At 37.0% G+C, this 21,692-nt stretch overlaps 1 protein-coding gene across 4 annotated transcripts in view; it reads left to right on the top strand.

Moving 5' to 3' along the window:
• CAMSAP2 (calmodulin regulated spectrin associated protein family member 2) overlaps positions 1-21,692 on the top strand; it is an 82,220-nt gene that overhangs the window by 49,809 nt on the left and 10,719 nt on the right. For all 4 annotated transcript variants that reach the window (XM_051808058.1, XM_051808051.1, XM_051808043.1 and 1 more), the window contains 7 exons: positions 1,226-1,367; positions 4,539-4,678; positions 12,893-12,986; positions 14,069-14,162; positions 17,630-17,700; positions 18,212-18,281; positions 19,089-21,297. In XM_051808058.1, the coding sequence (XP_051664018.1) occupies positions 1,226-1,367; positions 4,539-4,678; positions 12,893-12,986; positions 14,069-14,162; positions 17,630-17,700; positions 18,212-18,281; positions 19,089-21,297 (2,820 nt within the window). The remainder of the gene's footprint in view (positions 1-1,225; positions 1,368-4,538; positions 4,679-12,892; positions 12,987-14,068; positions 14,163-17,629; positions 17,701-18,211; positions 18,282-19,088; positions 21,298-21,692) is intronic.

The raw sequence follows: 21,692 nt of genomic DNA, 5'->3' as shown, positions 1-21,692 counted from the left end.
GTTACTCTGTGGTTCCACAGACTTTTTTGCGTGCAAAGCTCACTTAAACAATTCCTGCCCCACCCATAAAACCTCCATCTCTACTCACTCATTCACTGCAGAAACAAAGGAGGAGAGTTGTTGTAGCTGTAGCGATGGTTTTGCCATGCGGTCCCATCAGCAATTGCTCCAGCACAACCAAAAAATGGAGAGTAGGAGATAGGAACTGTCAGCTTTGGACTTGCTGTAAGAGTAACATTCATAAAGACTTCTTAGAATCCCTACAGGGACACTTGCTGTTTAGTGTGTATAGATGAATTTAAATAGAATAAAATTAACTCAGAAACACTCTTGGCATCATAAGTAGTTCTATGGTGTGAATGGAAAAGTAATCCTTCACTACTGCTTTAAAAATTTCTTAGGACATAATATTAACAAATTAAAATCTATACCTCTTTCTTCCACCTCCATTTTTTTTCCCAAGAAGAACTGGGGGAAAAACCTAAGAATGATAAGTCCATTTTTTAAGTAAGCCCCCCCTCTCCTATCACAAAAAAGAAAGAAACTCATTAAAAATATATTCACTTCAGATAAATGCTATCTCAACGTTCTGAACTAATGATCTCTTTATATGCCCACTTGTTTTTCAAAATGTTTCCTTTTATAACTGGGTTACTGCATGGTCATAACACTTGACCATTAATATTTCTCTATGACTTCTTATAGTGACACATGCTAGTAATAATCTATATTTGATGAACTCCATTATTTTCTTGTTTTTGAATTTGTCATGAAGTCAGTTATATAAGAATGAGATTTTGGGCAAAATATGTGGGTGTGTTAACTTCAGAGTCATGACTTGCCAGTAAACTGAAGTTTCACTAGCTAAGGGTTTGTCTCACTGTGTTTACACAGATAATTTTTGATCGTATAATGACGAGTGTTAAATTTTAATGAAGGTATATAATGCTATTTAGTTCAGTGTGCTATACAGAGATCATTAAAACTTGGTGACTTTGAAGGAAAGGCTCAAAATTAGTATCATTCCTTTCCTCTTAAATATTATTTATGCCATTCAAAATGCGGCACAATCTGAATAGTTTTAGGAAATTTAATACTGAGAATATTCAACTATTTCTTGAATACTGCTTTTTCACTAACAGGGTGTAAAGCCTATAGTATAAATATGTTTCTTCATATGTTTCAGAGCCTTTGTTTCTCTAAATGTCTTCATTCTATATTGTAGGCTCGTTACAGGAAGGAACAAACGTTGCTTAAACAGCTGCCCTGCATTCCATTGGTAGAGAATCTGCTGAAAGATGGTACAGATGGTTGTGCTCTAGCAGCCCTGATCCACTTCTACTGTCCAGATATCATTAAACTGGAGGGTATGTCTAACATGTCTTTTGGCTTGTAAACGTGTCCATAAAAGTCTAAATGTTTGTTTGATAACTGTGTGAGGGAAGGTGCTTGAATACGATAGACCAAAGGCATCATTTGAGTGTGGTGAGTTTAATATTAACTTTTTACCTATTTATTTTTACATTTAAATAAAAGGAACCAAGATGTCCTTCCCTGATGTGCTTGCTTTTATGTTGTCACACTAATGTAAACATCTTAAGATATATTATTACAGATCTGACTGTAACAACACATTGCACTTTGTGCTATGAAACTTGAAACCACCTGCAAAACTTATTCTTGAAGCTCCATAAGTGCTTTTTGTGAATCTGAGTAGTTATAGATATAAAACATGGAAGAGGTTAGAGTTAGACTCTGCATAGCTACACTCCAAGGCAAATAGTTGCTCTGTATTCTGGGCTTTTAGTTCATCTGAGAGCTCCTGTATCACTTGTAAACCAAAATATACAGTCTAGAAGGTATTGGTGTCATGCTGTTCTATAATAGCAATTGTCTGTGATGATGAGCAGCTTCATCTTGTTCCTCAGTAGCTTGGTTAAAGTTATATCTTCCTCTTGGCAACTAAGAGGCTCATGTAGCTGTAAAATGTCTTGGCAGCTAACACCCATCATTTTCTACCTGTATTCTGGCTATTATACCTTTGATGTCGTGGGAACACTTATACAGAAAGATTCTGAGAAATCCAGGAATGTGAACAAGGGTTTAAAGCTTACTAAGGACTAAAATCTGGAATTCATATATACAAGCACTTTATAGGGAGCTTCCAGCACAGTAGGTGTTGAAGATGAAAGACATGAAGACGCGTTCACCATTCTTCTTCAGCTTGTGAATTTTGGAAAATAGAACTTTTAATTTACATAAATATTGTAGCCAAATACATGCTGTTGTATGTGATTAGGGAAGAGTTAAAACTTGGGTAGTGTTGAACAGAGTAACACCCAGTTCCTTTTGACTGTCCTAGCATGGCTGAAAACACAGACAGTCTGAAGGACCTTGTATTCCTTGCGTTAACCACATATGTACTTGCCAGCATCTTCCTCCAGACTTTAAACACAACAAGGCACATGTCATCTTTGGAACTTTAGTTTTAATATTCTTGTTAGGTGTCCTGACATCATCTTCCCTGAAGATATATAAATATCATTATCTCAGAAGTAAATTCAAAGGTACTCCAAAGCAACTAGAAATACTTTAAGATTTTGCTCATCTTCCCTGTATTTAGATGACATAATTTTGGTGCATGTTGAATTTTACTGAGATTTGGTTCTGTACTGGCACTGAAGAAAGGAGGGTAACAAAAATGCATGTGCAAAAATGCTTAAAAATGCATTAACAAAAAAGAAAAAAATTATTCTAGAGTTCTCTGTAGTCTGAAGTAGATCACTTCTCATTAAGACTTCATTTAACTTTCAAATCTAGGTTTCCTTGAAGGAATACAGAACTAGAAAGGGTTTCCTATGTCAGTGAGTCAAGAAATGGCTATTGTACAAAATTATATAATCCCTTTCATGAATTTATCTTGTTCTCTCTCAAAACTGTCAAGCTCTTGAAAATCTGTACTCTTCTTACCCAATTTTTGTAACCGAGTTTTAAATCTCATTCTTGCTTTCTACCTAAGTGTGCCCTGTAACCTGTCTTACATGCTTTTGTTGTTCCAGCAGTACCCTTTGGCTTGCATAGCTTCTCCTAATCTGATGCCTACCTTTTTGATATATTTCCTTTCTCTTATTTTAGACCAGGCAACTGAACCAAGCCTTTTCAGTCTCCCCTGCTGAAGTAGATTTCCATGTTCATTATTATACTCAATAGTCTTCTTCTGCAACTAGTCCAGTTTTGGTTTATCTTTCTTGAATATGGATGGTCATAATTGTACCCAGAAATCTAGCTTGACATCTCATTACCTTTGTACAGTGCCTCGTTGTCACTACTGGAAAGAAACTTTCTGAGACATTTTAGCATCACGTTTGCTTTTTCCATAGCTGCATGATGCCAAAGGCACATAAATATGTTTACAATGGCTAATACACGATAACTTCGTGCTCTACATCACTCTCAGCTAGTGAATCGCATTACAATTTTATTAGATCCAAATGCATGATTTCACATTTTCAATTACTAAATTTAATCTCCTTTCAGTCAGTTTAGTCAAACATTTTTTTTCTATTGATCATCGTTTGTGGGGTTGGCTTGATGGACTAGGTATGACTTTCTCAGTATGAGAATCTTTATCCTGCTAGCATCAAAGTAGATTCTATGTCTGAAGAAACCTTTTATCCTAAACAATTCAAAACTTATGTGGAGCTCTGTCATACACTGTTGCTTTAGGAATAAAATGTAATGCACGCTCTGGAAGTATATTTCTTTTTTTTTCCTTCAGTCCTTCTTTTTACAAGGACTGTCGTTTTTTCTTTTCTAGGAAGTTATTATTGCTACTTAATTTTCCAAGAAGCAGTCATAAAAAGAGAACAGAGGTTATCTGGGCATAAATAGTATTGAGAGAATACTGTATAACCATGAATCTGTTCACTGTGACCACTTCTTTGTCTTTAAATAGCACTTTCAAACAGAGAGTGACAGGCTTCAGCTCCTTGTAAAATCTCATCTCAAGCATCTCAATCCACAAACACAAATACATAAGACCAATCTAAAGCTGCTTTTTTTGTGAAGATTAAAGGTTAATGGCATTAAAATGTGCTCTTGGATCCCTGTGCAAAGACAAAGAACTAATATGTACAGAGAAAGGTGTGAAAACATGTACATTTCCTATTGCCATTGCTCCATAGAAAATCTAATTGGAAAAAAATTCCATTAGTGATTATGGTTTTTCTTTACATGGAACTATTAGGGGTGAGATTATAACTTCTATCTTCACAGAAGGCAAAACAAAAACAAATAAACTTGTCAATAGTGAAAAACAAAATTATTTTTCGCGAAAATGTCTGAATATATAAAAATGCAAGGATAAAATGTAGGTTAAAATTTGTTTAGTTTCTGAAATAGAAATATAAAAGTCTCTGGTGGGGGAGCAGAAATCAAGTCTGAATCCAGAAAATGCTTCAGAATCCAGCAAAGCCAAAAAGCACTTTTTTGCAAATCTGTAACTGTATCTTATCTTTGCTTCTTTTCTTCTTTTTTAGATATTTGTTTGAAAGAGACAATGTCTTTGGCTGACAGCCTGTATAATCTGCAATTGATTCAAGAATTTTGTCAGGAATACCTCAACCAGTGTTGCCATTTCAGTCTTGAGGATATGCTCTATGCAGCTTCTTCCATAAAGGTAAAAAAAAAAAAATAATAAAAATGTGATCAACATCCACAGGACTGTTCCGCTAATGGTATATTTAGTCTTTTTTTTTGGTCTGTTGCTCTATGGCATCTCTTGTGATGGAGCATGCAACACACAAATTTCAGCAGCATGTAAAACCACCTTCTTTTGGCCATTGCTTTTCTAGTAATTTCAAAGTATTTCAAAAAAAAGTGCTTGTGAAAGGATCTGTAAAAACTTTAATTTTGTGAAAAACTATTTCACACTTTATCTTCTTTCTTATTAATTAACTGTTATTTAAAGCATTTAATCTCTGATATTTCTGTTAAAATGTAATAGTGATCTGCATCAGTTTAAATGTATTAAGGCTTTAACAAAAGGAGGAAATATTGAAGAGTTTATGGAATTATTGCTCACTGTACTTACTCATTTCTGTGTACACAATAATTTCATGGTTTTTAAACTTAAAGCTTTTTCACTTCTGTAAAAGTGTGAACTTACAAGTTAATTTCATTGGAAAATCCAGTGGTTTGATGCCCAAAACACAAGCAGGAACACAATTCCAGCAACTACATTTGTTTGAATAAGCAATTAAGTGTCTTCAATCATTCTAAAATTTTGCACTTTTAGAAGGATAAAAAAAAGCAATGTTCTATAATTTTTTAAGGCTATGTGGAAAACAAGGAGCAACTGAATGATTTCTTGTTTAATTGTAACTTAAATTTTTCATCATTATATTTCACCAAGACTTTATTCTATATAAAACACTCTTCATTTGCTTAAGATTCTTGTTGGCTTACCTTTAGGGAATGAAATACTATTTTTCTGAAGTCAGCATATCCATTGCAGATGGGATGTAATTGGTTTCTAAATATCTGGGTCATTTCACTGCTTTTATGATCTTTATAGCAATCTTGCAAGCAGAGTCTGAGAGGCCAGAGCTCACATACGGCTTTGTTGTCTCCTGTAGGGTTGAACCCAATCCTTTTCAAATAAGTAATGAGCTGCCAGGGTGAGTAAAGGCAGGAGGACTTCAGTCTAGACTACTTAGCAGTTGCTGGTTTATTTTATGTACGCAAAGTTGCGTAGTGACTGCTTTCAGTCAGCTTTTGGTGTTCTTAAATTTCAGATGCAGTAATCTACCTACACACTTGGGAAGTCTGCTGCATTGCAGTCTGTCTTGTCTGTAGTTCATAGTCCTACAACCACTAGGATCTCGAGTGGGACTCCTTCACTGCATTTTGATTGTTTCTCTCTGCTTACACATCCATGGAATGCACGGCATTAATTATTCCTGTTCTGGTTCATAGCACTCAGTAAAATTTTATAGTAGTGGCTTGAATTATTTCTCAAGCCAGTGTGCACTATGAAGTTTCAATGTTAACAAAGTAACTGTAGTAAATATTTTGTCAATATTCTGATGCATCAGACTTTACACTTTGAAAGTGCTACAGACTCAGTGATTTTGCTGTTTCTGAGCACTGTTTCCAGACAGGATTTAGAGTTCTTTCAAAGATTTTGAGTATTTCTAGAACAGAGAAAGACCTTTTGTGATCATGTTATTACAAGTTGCTGTGGTGTAGATGCTTATTTAGATGTAAATGCTACAAAGCAAGGCTGCCAAGTTTTTCTTCTAAAACTTGGCATGGGAACTTTGGCTAGTGCTACAAAACTCTGCTTTTCCAGTGTTAAGAGTTAATTTTCTTTAAAAATAAATTCATAATTAAAGGAGCTCTTTCTTAGTTTTCCAGTGCATCTGATTAAAGTCAGTTTTAATAAATGCATATGTTCTCCAAAGAATTTTATTGTCACTTTGAAAAAGCTTGTATTGTAAATGGATATTTTAAATATTGCACATTGAATTACACTGGTTTGTAGAAGTCACTTTTATCTTGGCCTACAAAATTTACATAGTATGAAGTTTTAGGATTTATGGAAGTGTCATTTTTAATCAGCTGAAATTCCTGTCTATTTTCAGAGTGGCTCATACTGCACAGTAGGTGCCACTGTGCTTTTGGCTAAAAGTCTCTTACATTCATAGAAGTGATAGAAAAATTAAAAACAACCAACTGCTGATACGTTACTGGAAAAAGCCTCCAGAAAATAGTCACAGCAGTATTTTTGGAATTACAATGCTGTGCCTTGTGTGGTCCTAGCAGTTGTACTAGGTGTCCTGACTTCATGCTAGTTTGTGAGAAGGAAGGGAGCAGAACTTCTTCTGAAGTGATCAGGCACAAAGTAGTCCCTTGCATTCCTCCCAGGGCACACTGCACTGTGCTGCCACAGGAGATCGAGGCAGGTTAGAGACAGGATATGGTGCAGAAATTTGGTGCTGGACTTGACCAGTGTGACTGTGCCTGCTTTTGGCTTTCCCATCAAAATGCACAGAACCACAGTCATATTAATTTAAAACTTCACTTAACAAGCATCTAAAGTCTTTGATACAGGCTCTCTGATTTTGCAACAGATGAAACTGTTTGCTTAGTTCTGTTTTAGCACTGAGGAGAAATCCACTTTGTCTGGACTTCTAGACAGCTTTAATGTGCCATAATCAAAGGAAGCAGAAAGTAAGTTTTGTTACTCCTCACTTGCCTATTTCACCTCCTCTAAGAAAAATACATTTGTGAAGTTCTTCATAAGCTGTTTACTAAGGCTACTGATATTAAAGAAAAAAATATTTTAATACATTCCATGGATGCTTGAGGCACCAACAAGGGACCATACTGGTTCTGGTTGTTTTCCTTTGAGACAGACAAACACAAGTACAGAGAGATTACATAAAAATAATCACAATGTTTTTTGAGTCCTCCCTGTATATATAACAAGAGGAAATAATAGAAAATCTTAGATCTCTCTTAACTTGCGCAGACTACTTTTTTTCCCTTCTCCTGCAAGCAGTTTTATCCTCAGACAGGATTTATTTTTCAAGTATCCTGTTCTTCACCTCAATCTGGGAACGTACATAGAACTGAAAGAACTGTTTCCTTGTGTCTTGACATGCACTTACTCTGCCCTTTCAAAGAACAAGTCTGTAGAAATAGAAAACCTTGCATGAAGTGCCATCACAAGAAGCATGAGCCACTGTGCAGAACTGTAAAGACTTCTTTATTGCTTTGTCCCAGCAGTTTATTAGCACTGTGATGTAATAGGAGGTCTGTAGCATTTGTGGTTTCGTTGTCTTATGGAACGTATAATTCCTAAAAGGATGTTGTAAGGGGCATATATGGTCTCTGAATAGGAAGAATTAAAAAAAAGAGCATCTCACCTGTTCCATTTGTCACATGAGATACATGTTGAAGGTATTTCTAGAAGAAGAAAAAACACATATTTGGTTGTAATTGATTATATTGATATTTTTAGATCATTCTCTGTCAATTTATTGTAGTAGGACCGTAGGCTTCAAATCTAAGAACAAGTAATTTATGAGGTTAACTGTCAAAGAGGGTGCTGACAGACAACTTGAATCATTTGATGTTTCCCATAATTTAAGAGTTTACGTGGAAACTTGGCATTGCATCAACTGATATGCAGTTAATTACTGTCTTTAGTATTCCTTTACCCGAGCCTTCAAAAATGTGTGATTTCGTGTTTTGTTTTTTTAAATAGTGATCCTAAACTTGTGCTACTCATTTAATCTATGTGTGTTTTACATTCCCTTTTCTCTGATAGGGAATTGAGGGTGAGACACAGATCACAACCAATATTAGAACAACTTTTATTAGTTCAACTGCTTATTAATAGAATGAACTATTGATAAGAGATAACTATTCACACAATGCATTCATTTGCTCACAGAGTTCATGCAGATACACGCACACACTCAGGCATTTTTATGGGGTTGGAGGCCAACCCAGTGGTCTCCCAGAAGCTGGGGGTCATACTGGCTCACCAGTGGCTTTTGGGAACATCTCCAGAAAGTTTCTCAAGGGGTTCATTTGTCTCTTGGGGTGTGTATATACTTATAATCTTTGTCTGCATATAATAACTACAGCCCTTGTGGGCACAGTTGGGGTCGTACAACCTGTTGTTGGCACTGGCATGTGCTGATGGTCCTGTACAGATGTGGCTGAGTCCTGCAGTTCTGAGCTTGTGGGTTCTTGGGCGTTGAACAGGGCCAGAAATCTCTGCAGCCTCTCAGTTCCTGGGGGCTGTTTGTTGTGTGCTGCCCCTCATCATGGATGCTTCTTTTCTTTGGCTGCTATGTGCTGGTAACTGTAGAGTCTGTTCACCCAAGCTCATACAGAAGGCATATTTCTTTCCGAGTGAAGGCTTTCAGAATGTGAAATGAAGCAAATCTGAGAGATGATTGCTGTCTCTTGTCTGCAAAGGGCGTTCCTCTGACCTAAATGTGGGCCACTCTAAGCTGTGCAGAATCACAACTAAGCACGTGGAATAGGTACCTTGTTTTTGCACTTGGCTATTAACCAGAGAGGCAGAAAAAACATTTGCACTGTCAAGTCTTTTTTGATTCAGATCCTTCAGAACTTTTTTTTTGTCTTTTCACTGGTGAATTAAACAGGAGAATATGATATCTGAAGGGTTGATATATACTAAAAAATATTTATTGCACTTGAGCAGTTTTGAATACTTGCACTTTCTGATGTAGTATTGATGGTGACTTTGTAAACAATGTAAGCAGAAGCTATAATCAGCACGAGAGATGTGAAAAATCATGTTCAAATACATTGCATAGATAAATCCTAGAAATTCAGGGCTGCAGGATGTCCACATATGTCATACAGCTTTCCCTCCAGTCTCAGTGGAAAACCCACTGCCAGTCAGGCTGCCAACCTAAGCCTGAACTGGCAACTGAAGCCCTGTAAGCGTGACCGTGGATTCCTTAAGGACCCGGGAGAGCAGCTGGCTGTGCTTGGTGAGGCAGTTGGGTATGTATGGTGGGAGTCATCCAGGGATTTGATTCCCATCTGGCTGGATTGAAAGGATTGGGGATCAGGAATGAAAAGTAAGATTCAACCAGGGAACAGTTTTTTAAGAGATGATTTCTCCCCTGAGAGGGACCAGCCGTTCCTGACTCATTATTTAAAGGGAAGCAGGGTGGTTTGCTTTCACTGATGTTCATCGGACAGTTTTCCCTCTTGTTCTGGTCTGAAAGAAGACAAACTGGGGTTTTAAAATTGAGTTGTGGCTTTTCTTAGCCTGTGGAAGGAGACAGGACACTGGTGGTGCATGGATCAGACACAACTGCAGTTTGGCCTCCTCTGTACAGTCCAGTTTTCTGCAGCCTTGGTGCATTTATGTTGGCACTTTTATAACAAAAACTGTGGATTTGCACTGGAGGTGACATTTCCTGGCCTGCTGAACAGAGATTTTAATGTGAATCATGATATAAATTTTACAGTGTATTTTTATGTTAATTTTGAAAAAATGTCCAAAAGTCTCTATGGCTGCTTTCACATCCAATTTTAGTGGGTTCAGGCCTGATGACAAATTGTTTGTATCATTTGTATATATGATCTTGTAGTTATTATTCTATAAATATGCAGATCCAAAACCTATAAGTATTAGGAAGCTATAATTTATTTTAAGTGGCAAGGTTGGACATACTATTCCCGCTAGCTAATTTGATTTAAAAATTAATAGTGATTTTAAAACTGTGAAGGGGAAGTAGAGATATTAAAGAAAATAATTTACCTTTTTTAAACAGAATAGAATTTTAAACAACAGGCTTGCTTATATCTCCCTTTGGTACAGAAGCAAGTAATGACTTCAGATTTTATGCTAGAGAATATGGGATTTTTTTTCCCCAAAAAAGATAGTATTCCAAAATCTGTTAAACAGAAGGGTTTTTATGGTACAGCACCAGATGATGCAGTACCAGCAGTACAGCTGACTTCATACCACTGAGGAACAGTCTGCAAATATCAAATTAAAAAAATCAAATGAGGATGTTTAGCAAATAAAAGGATCTCTGAAGCTGCAAGTCTGCCATCTGCTGTTCAGGGGGCTTGAACCAGTCTGAACTGCTCAGAGCTTTGCTAGTTTTTATTACTATTAATGCTGTTATGCTTCTGAACATTGTTGTGTGTAAGTGCATGTGATAATCATGTGACAAGCTGTTAGAATTTTGTCACCATAATCAAGGCAAAACCTGTGGTAATAACATCTACATTCTTTCTAACCTGGATACCAGGATCACTACAGACCCACTGCTAGTTTTTCCGAAGAATTCTGTTACTGATCATCAGTCTTTCCCTTTGATCATTCTTAACGTCCCTTTCTGACTAAAAATAACTTGTGAGAAAACGTGATTTCCATCATGATGGCTCACCATCAGACATCTAAAGTAGCCTCTGTTCTCAGTGGGCTGTGCAGACAGCACTTTCATTTTTAGTTCAGTAAACACTGCTTTGGTGATTTTGGAAAAACAAAGATAATCTCAGAAGGAATATCTGAGTCCTTCATACAATAGTCAAGCTTTTATGTGTCTACTTTTCACTGAAATGCAGCATTTCAACATAACCATAAGAAATTGGAGTATTTAAATGCAAGGTTATTTCAGATGGGGAGAAAGCTATTATTAGAACATTTAATAATTTATTTTTGTACTAAAAAATCAAGTTAAAAATTTAAAAGTTTAAGGAGAGGTAAGAGGAGGGGGAATATTGAGAGAAATTGGAGAAATTGCAATATATAGACATTATAGGGTTAAAAATAATATTTTGCCTGAGAAGTACATCTGATTTTTCTCATTGCTTCCTAATGAAATCAGTGAGTGATACCAAAATGCTATGCTTAACATTTTCTCCGAATGGAAAAAATTTTGCAATGCACTTTTCCTTGTTCAATTCTGTAGAGCTGAATAAGCAGCGATGGGGTTTTTCCTAATCTATTTACAGCTTGTATGTAATAACTATGGCAACATCTGGCTGATCCCTTTGCCATAAACTGAAGCGTGTGAGCAGCTTTTGGTCTAAGAGTATCCCTTAGCTAGAGTAAAGGTTGATTGATGTTAGAAATATGCAGAAAGAATAAATCTGAAGCAAAAGTGTCAAATAGATATTCAGAATTATGTTTTCAAATTTTTCTGATACAGAATTGAAGCTATTATTATTTATTATTTAACTTTTTAAAATAAATTTTCATTTATTTTAAAATTATGTTCTTAGTGTTAAGTCCTGTGGTTTGTTTTTGAAATAAAATGACATTTTGTTTAGAATTTTTCTAACAAACTGTTTTAAAAAGTATTTCATTATGGTTTCCCAGTTTAATGCATAAGTGAGGTTTGTATTGTTTACATTTTCAGACTTTGTAAGACTGGTGACACAGGTCTGTGCACCTGCTGGAGCCAGCTCAGGCCTGGATGCTTGCTGATCCCCTTCAGTTGATATTTCTAGATATGGAGTAGCATTTGGGTGTAGAAGCTTTGGCCTCTGAACTCTCCAACCTTCACAGTCAAATTTTTATACTCCTTGTATGCTCTTGCAGCAGAAATGACTGCTGCTGCTTCTCCTGCTTTTCCTCTCTGTTGATTTTTGTCATTGTTGCTGATGCAGTTTGTCACCAGTTGTTTCTTCCTTTTCACCTGTTTCTCCCCTTGTGTTAAATCTGGTGGCTCCCACACCATGTCTTTCATAGCTGCATGATGGGAATGTACAGTAGGGAGATATATCAACAGTGTATTAAGTGTGCATAAATCTTTGGAGCTGAAACCTTGTTCTAACCTGCAGTGAGGAAACTCTGCTTCTGGCTTTTGTTTTGCTTTGAAACCTTGTAAATTTGGGTAGATCTTCACGCATGTGACCAAAGGGACATACTTAAGATGAAAGTCTAAATCAAATTTAAACTTCCTACACTAAAACTAAGGGTTACCATACTTTTTCATGTTAAAAATCTCTGAAAAAAAGCATTACCTAGCCTTTTGAAACAATGGACTCCTCACTGCTCTTTAATGGAAATGGCTGATCTGTTTGACAGGCATTTTCTTCCACCCATCCTGCACCTCTCTGCCCTCCTTGCGAGGACATCAGGCTTGAGCATATGTTTATTATGAAACATTTCATCCCAGTCAGTGGCAATCTGGTCAAGTTATGTGTATTAGATAGTTGGTGCTACAGATCAGTTGTACTGGTCTCATTTTCTAAGAAATCAGTTGAGATTGTAAACTGGGTGAAATGCAGAGACATCTCCCAAATGCTGCTTAATCTGTTTATTTGCAGGCTTGTATTTTAACATAAATTTCTCCCCATCTTTTTTTTTTTCTGGTAGAGCAATTACATGGTGTTCATGGCAGAATTGTTCTGGTGGTTTGAAGTGGTGAAGCCATCATTTGTACAACCTCGTGTTGTTGTGCACCCCCAAGGTAATTATGTTATTTATTGGCCTTAATATGCATGTTTTGAAATGTATGTGTGCAGATTGCCATTGTGTTCACAGATGCAGTGAATATTTTTGTTAACAGGATTTGGCAGTGTACAACCCCCTTAAAGAAGGAGCAGAGTACTCTTACTTCATTGTTAATCTTCATCTCATCTCATAAATCGTAATTAGATTTTGTTGTCTCTTACCAAAAACTCGTTTAAATTGTTGGGGTATAATCACTTGCAAATTTTCCTGGCCTAAACAAGCCTAGAATCCATTTATGCCCATGCAAGGATTACAAACATAAGGAGGAACCAAGAACAGAATTTAGCCTGAAGAACTTGTATTGCTGAGAAGATACCAAGAGAAAGGAACACAAGTCTGGGGACAGTGAATAGGTAGTTAATTGTAAAATTGCATTTGGTACCTGGGTGCAAGGGCACAGTCTTCCATCAGCAAATTCTCAAATTTTAAAATCCACCTGTCTGGTCGATCTTGAGATCTGTTAATGAATACAAAGTCTCAGTATCTGAACTGTTCATACAGTAGTGCTGTGATAGGCTCTCCAGGCACTACGAAGAGATTTTCAATGTGTGGCTTTTATATCTATTTTTCATTTATATTCTTTATAGCACATACAAATCTAATTTAAGTCTTTCAATATTGCTAACTAATTTAAGATGTGCCAAAGACCCCTATTTTCTAGCTGAAAAGTCAGTCTGAGGGTTTGGGGAAAAATTTTTATCAGAAAAATTTCTTTCAGAAGAACAATTTTTTGCTAAAATGGTTTGCTTGCTTTTAATTGTGTGGTTCTTTTTTAGTTTTTCTTTTCTTTATTAGATCTTCCCTAGTCTTTTCTAGTTTATTTTGTCATTTTCCATTCCCCTAGTTAGTGCCAATATGGGAGCTTTGGAGGAGGTAAAAGTGAAAGGAAGTGACTGAGTTTTAATCTAAATAATGTAATCAATGAAAATTCTTTAAATCTTTGAAAATAGTATTTCAGTTTATTCTGGACAGTTTGTCTATTATGCATTTTAACGGAATACTAAAGTGTAATAACTTGAGCTTTGTTCTTCCTGGCAGCTGAACCTGCAAAGGATGCAGCTTCTGCTCACAGCTTGAATGCTAACAGAAGAAATTACGTGGATGCTCCATCTGGTTCTGACTTTGTAGCCAGGTAATGTCAGAGAATCACTAGTACTGCTTCACAATCTCCTTTCTATTAAAAAATCAAACACAGTTGTTCATTTACTTTTGTTACCTTTTTGCAATGCTCAGGGATTGAGTCACCAAATACTATCTGTGGAATTTTGTGGAAGATTCCATACTTCAGGCCCTCGCTGCCCTGTTGCATAGCAGATTGCTTGTTCCTGTTTGTACAGATCATGTTGGCCACTTGGACAGCGTGCTGCTCTCTTACCAGTTTCCAAAACAACCCCTGCCATTCAGCAGAGGGGTGGCACATGGCCTTGTCCTCTTCAATTTCAAATGGGGCTGCTGACCAAGTCTGGTCTTTTAAGAACTTTTTTCTGGAATTCACAGCAAATTATAAAGAAAGAAAACCCCTGAGTGATGGTTTTAGTTTGGCTTGATTATTTTACTAAAGTACTATGAATGTCAAATAGGTAAAAAGAAATACTTAGCTATGATGAACTTCCCACCCACCCTGCCTCCTGTTGGAGAGGAGAATGGGAAAGAAAATGTAAATCTCATGAGGTAAAATATGATGATAATAATCATAAAAATTGTAATGAAAATAAGAGAGAGAGGGAAATATAACCCAGGAGAACAAATGATGCACAGTACAACTGCTCTCCCCTCCACTGACCAGTGCCCAGCCCATCCTCCAGCAGCAATAGGTCCCTCCCGGCCAACTCCCCCAGTTTATATTGAGCAGGACAATCCATGGTTTGGAATATCCCTTTGGCCAGTTCAGGGCAGCTGTCCTGGCCACACTCCCTGCCAGCTTCTTGTGCACCTTCTCACTGGCAGAGCGGGACACTGAGAAGTCCTTGACTGAGAGTAAGCACTGCTGAGCAACAACTGAAACACTGGTGTGTTATCAGCAGTATTCTCCCACTGAATCCAAAACACAGCACTGTGCCAGGAAGAAAATTAACTCTATCCCAGCTGAAACCAGGACAATATGAAAAATTATTTTTAGTATTACTGTTACAGTTTTGGAAGCAATATAAGAGCATCCTATTTCTCTTGTGTTCTCTAGCCTATCTTACATGTGATGAATTTCTCAGGGGAGACCTAATCCCTTCCTACAACTGTCTGAAGGAGCTTGTAGACAAGTGGGGATTGATGTCTTCTCCCAAGTAAAAAGTGATAGGATGAGAGGAAATGGACTCCACTTGCACTAGGGCAGGTTTAGATTGGATACTAGGAAAAATTTCTTCACCAAAAGAGTTGTCAAACACTGGAACGAGCTGCCCAGGGAAGTGGTGGAGTCACAATCCCTGGAGGTGTTTAACAGATATGTAAATGTGGCACTCAGGAACACAATTTAGTGGTGGCATTGGCAGTACTGGGATAATGGCTGGACTTTTCCAACCTAACCGATTCTATGATAAGGGCAGAAAATGCACCTTAGGCCTTCTTTTTAATTTTTCTTTTGTTGACGTAAAGAAAACCTTCCAGTGACCTGATCTGGACATAGTCAATGAGGGGTAGTGCTACAATATATTTATAATTTTGGGGCAAAGATTTACTGACTGTCTGAACTGGCACAGAGGAGAAGGATAAAATTAGCATTTTAATTGAATATTCGACAAGTTATTGATTGCCAACCCACATAATCCTGTTTAGCCTTTTCTGTTGTTTTTGGATGGGGTTTTTGGAGGAAGGGGTGGGTGTTTGGTTGGGTTTGAGGTTTGTGGAGGTTCATTTGAGGCTTAAGATTTCTGAGTATGCTTTTAGCCTTTAGAAATCTACTCTGACTTTAATAAGGGAGTAATATTTCTTACTACCATTAAATGCTGTGATTCCAAATCTTTTTGCTGTATGTATCTGAAGTGTTTCCCTTGTAGGCAATGAATTTATTTTTGTGTAAACTTAGCCTATAAGCCAGGAGAAAAAGTAACAGTAGTTTTGAACATCTCTTTTGAAGCAGGGGTTCCCAAAGTGATTCACTGTATCTTTCCTCATAAACCAGTGTACTTCATCCAACTTGATGATACGTCACTGGATTGTAGGACAAAAGAGGGGCCCAAGAAGTAATTTCAGATGGTAGGAATCAAACACATGGGCTTGCAGGTTCCCTGGCAGAACAGACCTGACTGCAGGATGTTCTGGTCCTGGCCTTCCTCATTGTCCCAGCTGTGTGTTCCTGCCCCCTTGAGTGTTTGAACTGCCATTTCAGTGCACAAAGACAGGAAAAACTAACCCAGTTGGAAAAAGTGAATGTTCTTCTGTCGCCTCAGCTTGTTCAAATGAGTCAGAGCATGGGATGGAGAGCCAGATCCAGCACAGAGGAGGGAGTGGGACTGTGACAGTGAGCAGTTACTATGCCTAAGGTTGCTATGGAATCACAGTATTGGTGCCAGAATCAGACTTTCCTTGAGGAAAAATTAAGTGCATAAATTTTCTTTGTGGTAGCAAATTTTTACAGGCTGCTGGATGAAATTTAGAGAGCATTTCTTTCAAGATAACTTTTTAGAAATTATGATTTTAAAATTTTCACAGAAATCTCAAATGATATGTAAAACAGATACGTCATGTAGTGTTGTTGACACAAAAAATCAAGAATTTATGAGAACCTATTTTGAATAATAAATAATATGAAAGATGCTTTTATAGATTGTAAACAACATTACTTTTCTTAAACTGATGTGAATATCCTTCTTACAAATATTATGTAGACACTTCTACATCATAGAGCATATATAATATAATAACACTAAACAAATGTTCTGAAAATTACTGATTGAAAAATGTGAATTTGGGAGTATGCTCTTCAACTCAGTGGACAAAATTCAAAACATGAAAGGATTTAATCCAGAGTAGTTTTGAAGTCTGGCTTCTTTAGAAGTGTTTTACCTACAAATCCATGCATCTTTATGTATGTGTCTTTGTTCTGATGCTGAAGAAGCACCTTGATCAAAACACTGAATTATGTTAATCCGATTCTGGATTAACACAGCCACTCAATTACAGACCTTCTCTATGAACCAAAATAATGTCTCTGTGTAAGTAGAAAGAGAGGAAATCTCTGTAATTACTCTTTAGTAGTGAATATATTTTGTGTATTTATAAAGCCGTGTCTATCACAAAATCTTCTTTATCCACTTCTAGTGCATATTGCAGTCCAGACACAAAGCAGAAGTTTCAGACTAAGCAACTGAAAATAGAAACGCATGAAAAGTATGTGATGTTGGCTGCAATCACTCAGTTTTGAGGCCAGTAGGAGCTGCCTCATTTTGCTCATGTTTATGTTTGGACTTTTCACTAAAAAAATGTGAACCTTCTAATAAACACATTTGCATGAAACACACTATGAGACAAGTATGTTAATGGACCTCACTTTCTTCCCTGTCACAAAAAATAAATCTGTTTTGGCCCAGGACATGAAGTCTGGTTGCCTTTTCATAATGTGGCTTTTGATGTGTTGTTTCTAAGTTCATATCTCTTGTTTTATAGATTGGAAAGTCCAGCTTACCCACCGTCTCACCAACTGCATACACCCCAGCAGCCTTATTCATCTGTTCCAGGTAACAATTTACAAATGGGTGGAAGAGGCAATGAGACAAGGTGTTGTCCTCAGAGTAAATTGCTGTCTTGCATATATTTATTCCAACATTATTTATGCAGAAATTACTGAGAGACCTTTACATGAAAGACTAATGAATGAGTTCTGTAATTTATAAAGTGTGCAAATGGGAAGTTTGTGTTTGTACCTCATATATTGTGTGTATTTTTTTAATTGAACTTCTGTTTTGGTTGTGTGGAAGATGGCTTACAACAACTATCTGTAGTATATTTTAGTAGTATTTGTAGAATATTGTACTCAATTGCAAATTCTTTGAGGGATGAGGGGTATAATATATATTCAGGATGAAATTGGCTTAGTTCCTCTACTTTTATTTTCAATATATAAACCCTTGTTTTTGCCATTGCAGTGTTCCGAGTAGTGAAGCAAACTAATTTGTTTAAGTAACAGAAGGTGATGTTAAAATCATTTTTCACAGCAGTTACATTGGGTCCTATTTTCATTTCACTTAGGAGTCATCAGAAGGTCCACATCAATGTCTTATGTAGATGGGTATGTAGGGACATGGCCCAAAGAAAAAAGGTAAGTCGTCTTTAACTGAGGCAGTTAAAAATTTATTATTTTTTGGTCATGAGTAGTAGTAAAATGTTCCATTGTAATTGGATTTTCACAGTCCTGTAATAAGAATTCTTGTAAACTACTTGAAAAGTAAAAAAAAGAGAAAAATGTATCATGGATTAAGAACTTGTAAGGAACAGGAAACAATCTTCAGAAAGAAATAATTTATTTTTTACATTGAAAGAGGTATTTTTCAGATATTTGAATTGTTGGTGTTAAATATGTTCACATGTACTCATCACAATGAACTAAAAGCAGTAAGAATAACATGGCTAATGAACTCAGTAGCATTTAAGATTGTATTATTTTGTGGATACTGAGAACAATCAGGCTGAATGTTTTGTTTTTCAGTTAGACCAGTCATAAACTCCTAATCTGTAGGGTGTAAACTAAAGTTAAAACAGTAAGAGTTGTAGTGGTGTGTAAATTGTCTCTTTTCACAACTTCTTTCTGATCTATGATGGCAGTGCCTATATTGCTAAAATGCCCAAAATTTATTCCAAAGTAATAAAAAGCATTGTCTGACTCTGGAGAAAATGTTTTGTGCTATTTTATCATGCTTTAAATAATTATTGTATTTATATCTATTTATTAAATATATAAAAATATATGTGAATTTATTATACTTGAAGATAGGCAAAATACAGTACTAACAGTGCCTTTAATACTACCAGCTTAAAATAATTTAAAACCAAATATGAATATTTCATTATTACTATTACTAATAACCATGAGTTGTTCAGTTACATTCTTTATTCTCATCTCTGTTAGGTCATCATTACATGGAGTTTCGTTTGACATTCCTTTTGACAAAGAAAAAAGCATTCCAGTATCTACTCCAAGCAGAGGAATTCCTAGATCTGTGAGTAATGAAGGCCTTGCAGGAAACATCAACCGCATGCCGAAACATTCTAGAAAAAATCTGTCCTTCAAACCAGTAAATGGAGAAGAGGAAAGTCAAGATATTGAAGAAGAAAAGGATATGATAGCTCTTAAAGACACAAAGGCCAATCAGTCTCTTAATGCAAATCAAAGGAATGCCAATGAGAGCAGCCACTACAGGTTTCCAAATGGAGCTCTGCAAAACAGGGCAGTTCTGGATGATTTTGGCAATCAGATTGAGACACCAAGCATTGAAGAGGCTTTGCAGATAATTCACGACACTGAAAAATCTCCCAGACTTCTCCAAACAGACCAAATTACAAATGGGTTCTTTCTTCACAATCGGGAAATGAGCATCTTGAATTCTAACATTAAACCAAATCAGACTACCCCAGATATAATCACAGACACTAAAGGTGCTCTGAGTCCTGTGACTGACACTACAGAAGTAGATACTGGAATACATGTCCCTTCAGAAGATATCCCAGAGACAATGGATGAGGATTCTTCTTTGAGAGATTATACTGTAAGCATGGACTCTGACATGGAAGAACCATCTAAATTTCTCCAGGATTATGACATGCGAGCTGGCAATCACAGAGATCAGTTAAGCCCCTGTCCCAGCTCAGTAAGTACTAAATCACAGGCAGGCAGCAGTGCCTCTTCAAGCTCGGGGGTTAAAATGACCAGCTTTGCAGAGCAGAAATTCAGGAAGTTGAATCACACAGATAGTAAAAGCAGTGGAAGCAGTTCTCAGAAAACCACACCAGAAGGTTCGGAGCTGAACATCCCTCATATGGTTGCTTGGACTCATATTCCCGAGGAGGCATCTGTTCCTCAGGGAAGAGACACTACACAGTTACTGGCTTCTGAAATGGTACAGCTTAGGATGAAGCTAGAGGAAAAGAGACGAGCCATTGAAGCACAGAAGAAGAAAATGGAAGCTGCATTCACAAAGCAGCGGCAGAAAATGGGAAGAACAGCCTTTCTTAATGTTGTGAAAAAGAAAGGTGATGGAGTATCACCTCTCCGAGAAGAAGCAGCAGGAGCTGAAGATGAGAAGGTATTCACTGACAATAATCGGTTGAAAGAAAAAGAAACTCAAAAATCAGATGACCAAACTAGTAAGACTTCAGAATTAATAAAAGAAAACCCTGAAAATTCTCATAGCAAATGGTTAAAATCTCCTGCTACTTCCGTGGATGCTGAAAAACAGTGGAATTTAGCAAGCCCCTCAGAAGAAAATTTGAATGAAGGAGATCTCTTAGAATATACAAAATCTATAGAAAAACTAAACTCTTCCCTACACTTTCTACAACAAGAAATGCAACGTCTATCCCTTCAGCAGGAGATGTTGATGCAGATGAGAGAGCAACAGGCTTGGGTTATTTCTCCTCCTCAGCCTTCTCCTCAGAAACAGATTCGGGACTTTAAGTCATCAAGGCAAGTGGGAACTCCATCTGCTGTTGCACCTTTCTCACAGGAATCTCCTCGCTCTACACATCAATCTCCACAGTCTTCCAACAGGAAGAATGCCTCTTTTCACATTAAAATGCAAAGGACTCCTAGGCCAAATGAACTGAAAATAACACCTCTAAATCGTACCTTGACTGCCCCACGGTCTGTGGACAGTCTTCCCCGTCTGAGGAGATTTTCTCCAAGTCAGGTTCCCATTCAGACTAGATCATTTGTTTGCTTCGGAGATGATGGTGAACGTGTAAGTGAACCTCAGTTAAAGGGAAATCTTTTGAAGGAAGCCAAGTCTACAGAAGAGGTAGCAAAAGAAGAAGGACCAAAATTGCCCAAACAGTGTGAACAGAAGGGGGAGGAAAAGGAGATTAAGCCTATTGAATCTAATGTTTCTGAAGTATTATCTCAGCCTATCACAGAAACAGTCTGCCTCACTCCAAATGAAGATCAGCTAAACCAACCGATCTTACCACCTCCGGCTCCCAAAACAGCTAACCTGATTGAAGTTTCCCTATCAGATTTGAAGCCACCAGAAAAAAGTGAAGCATCTGTTGAGAAATACGAAGGTGAGAGTGATAGAGAACAGTTTGAAGATGACCAGAAAGTGTGCTGTGGATTCTTTTTTAAGGTAAGAGAACTAGTGAATGTGTACGTTGGCTATTAGCTTCATGTGAAAAGGAACTTCTTAACTGTGGATGTCAGTGATGATTGAAGTCAAAACAGATGGTTCTGCAACTCTAAATGTACAAGCTTATCTTTTGCACTTGATTAATTTGGCATCATAACAGTGGTAAATATTCTACAATATTGCAGTTCTGAGCATGCCAGAACTTTCCACTCATAATTGTGGAAGAGTGCTTGGAGTTTTTGATGAGAAAGATGCACGCTGAATGTAGATTTATTTTTAACATAAGCTTTGGTGACCTTAATTAAACATCTCACATCTCACCCTCATTTCCCCATCGCACCCCAAACTTAACTAAAAGCTTTTGAACTACATAACAGCCTGCATTTTTAAAAATG

This window comes from Manacus candei, unplaced genomic scaffold (assembly GCF_025592945.1).
Source record: "Manacus candei isolate 608988 ecotype Guabito, Panama unplaced genomic scaffold, ASM2559294v1 h1tg000005l, whole genome shotgun sequence".
Lineage (NCBI taxonomy): Eukaryota > Metazoa > Chordata > Aves > Passeriformes > Pipridae > Manacus > Manacus candei.
This window is presented reverse-complemented; position numbering and strand designations above follow the sequence as displayed.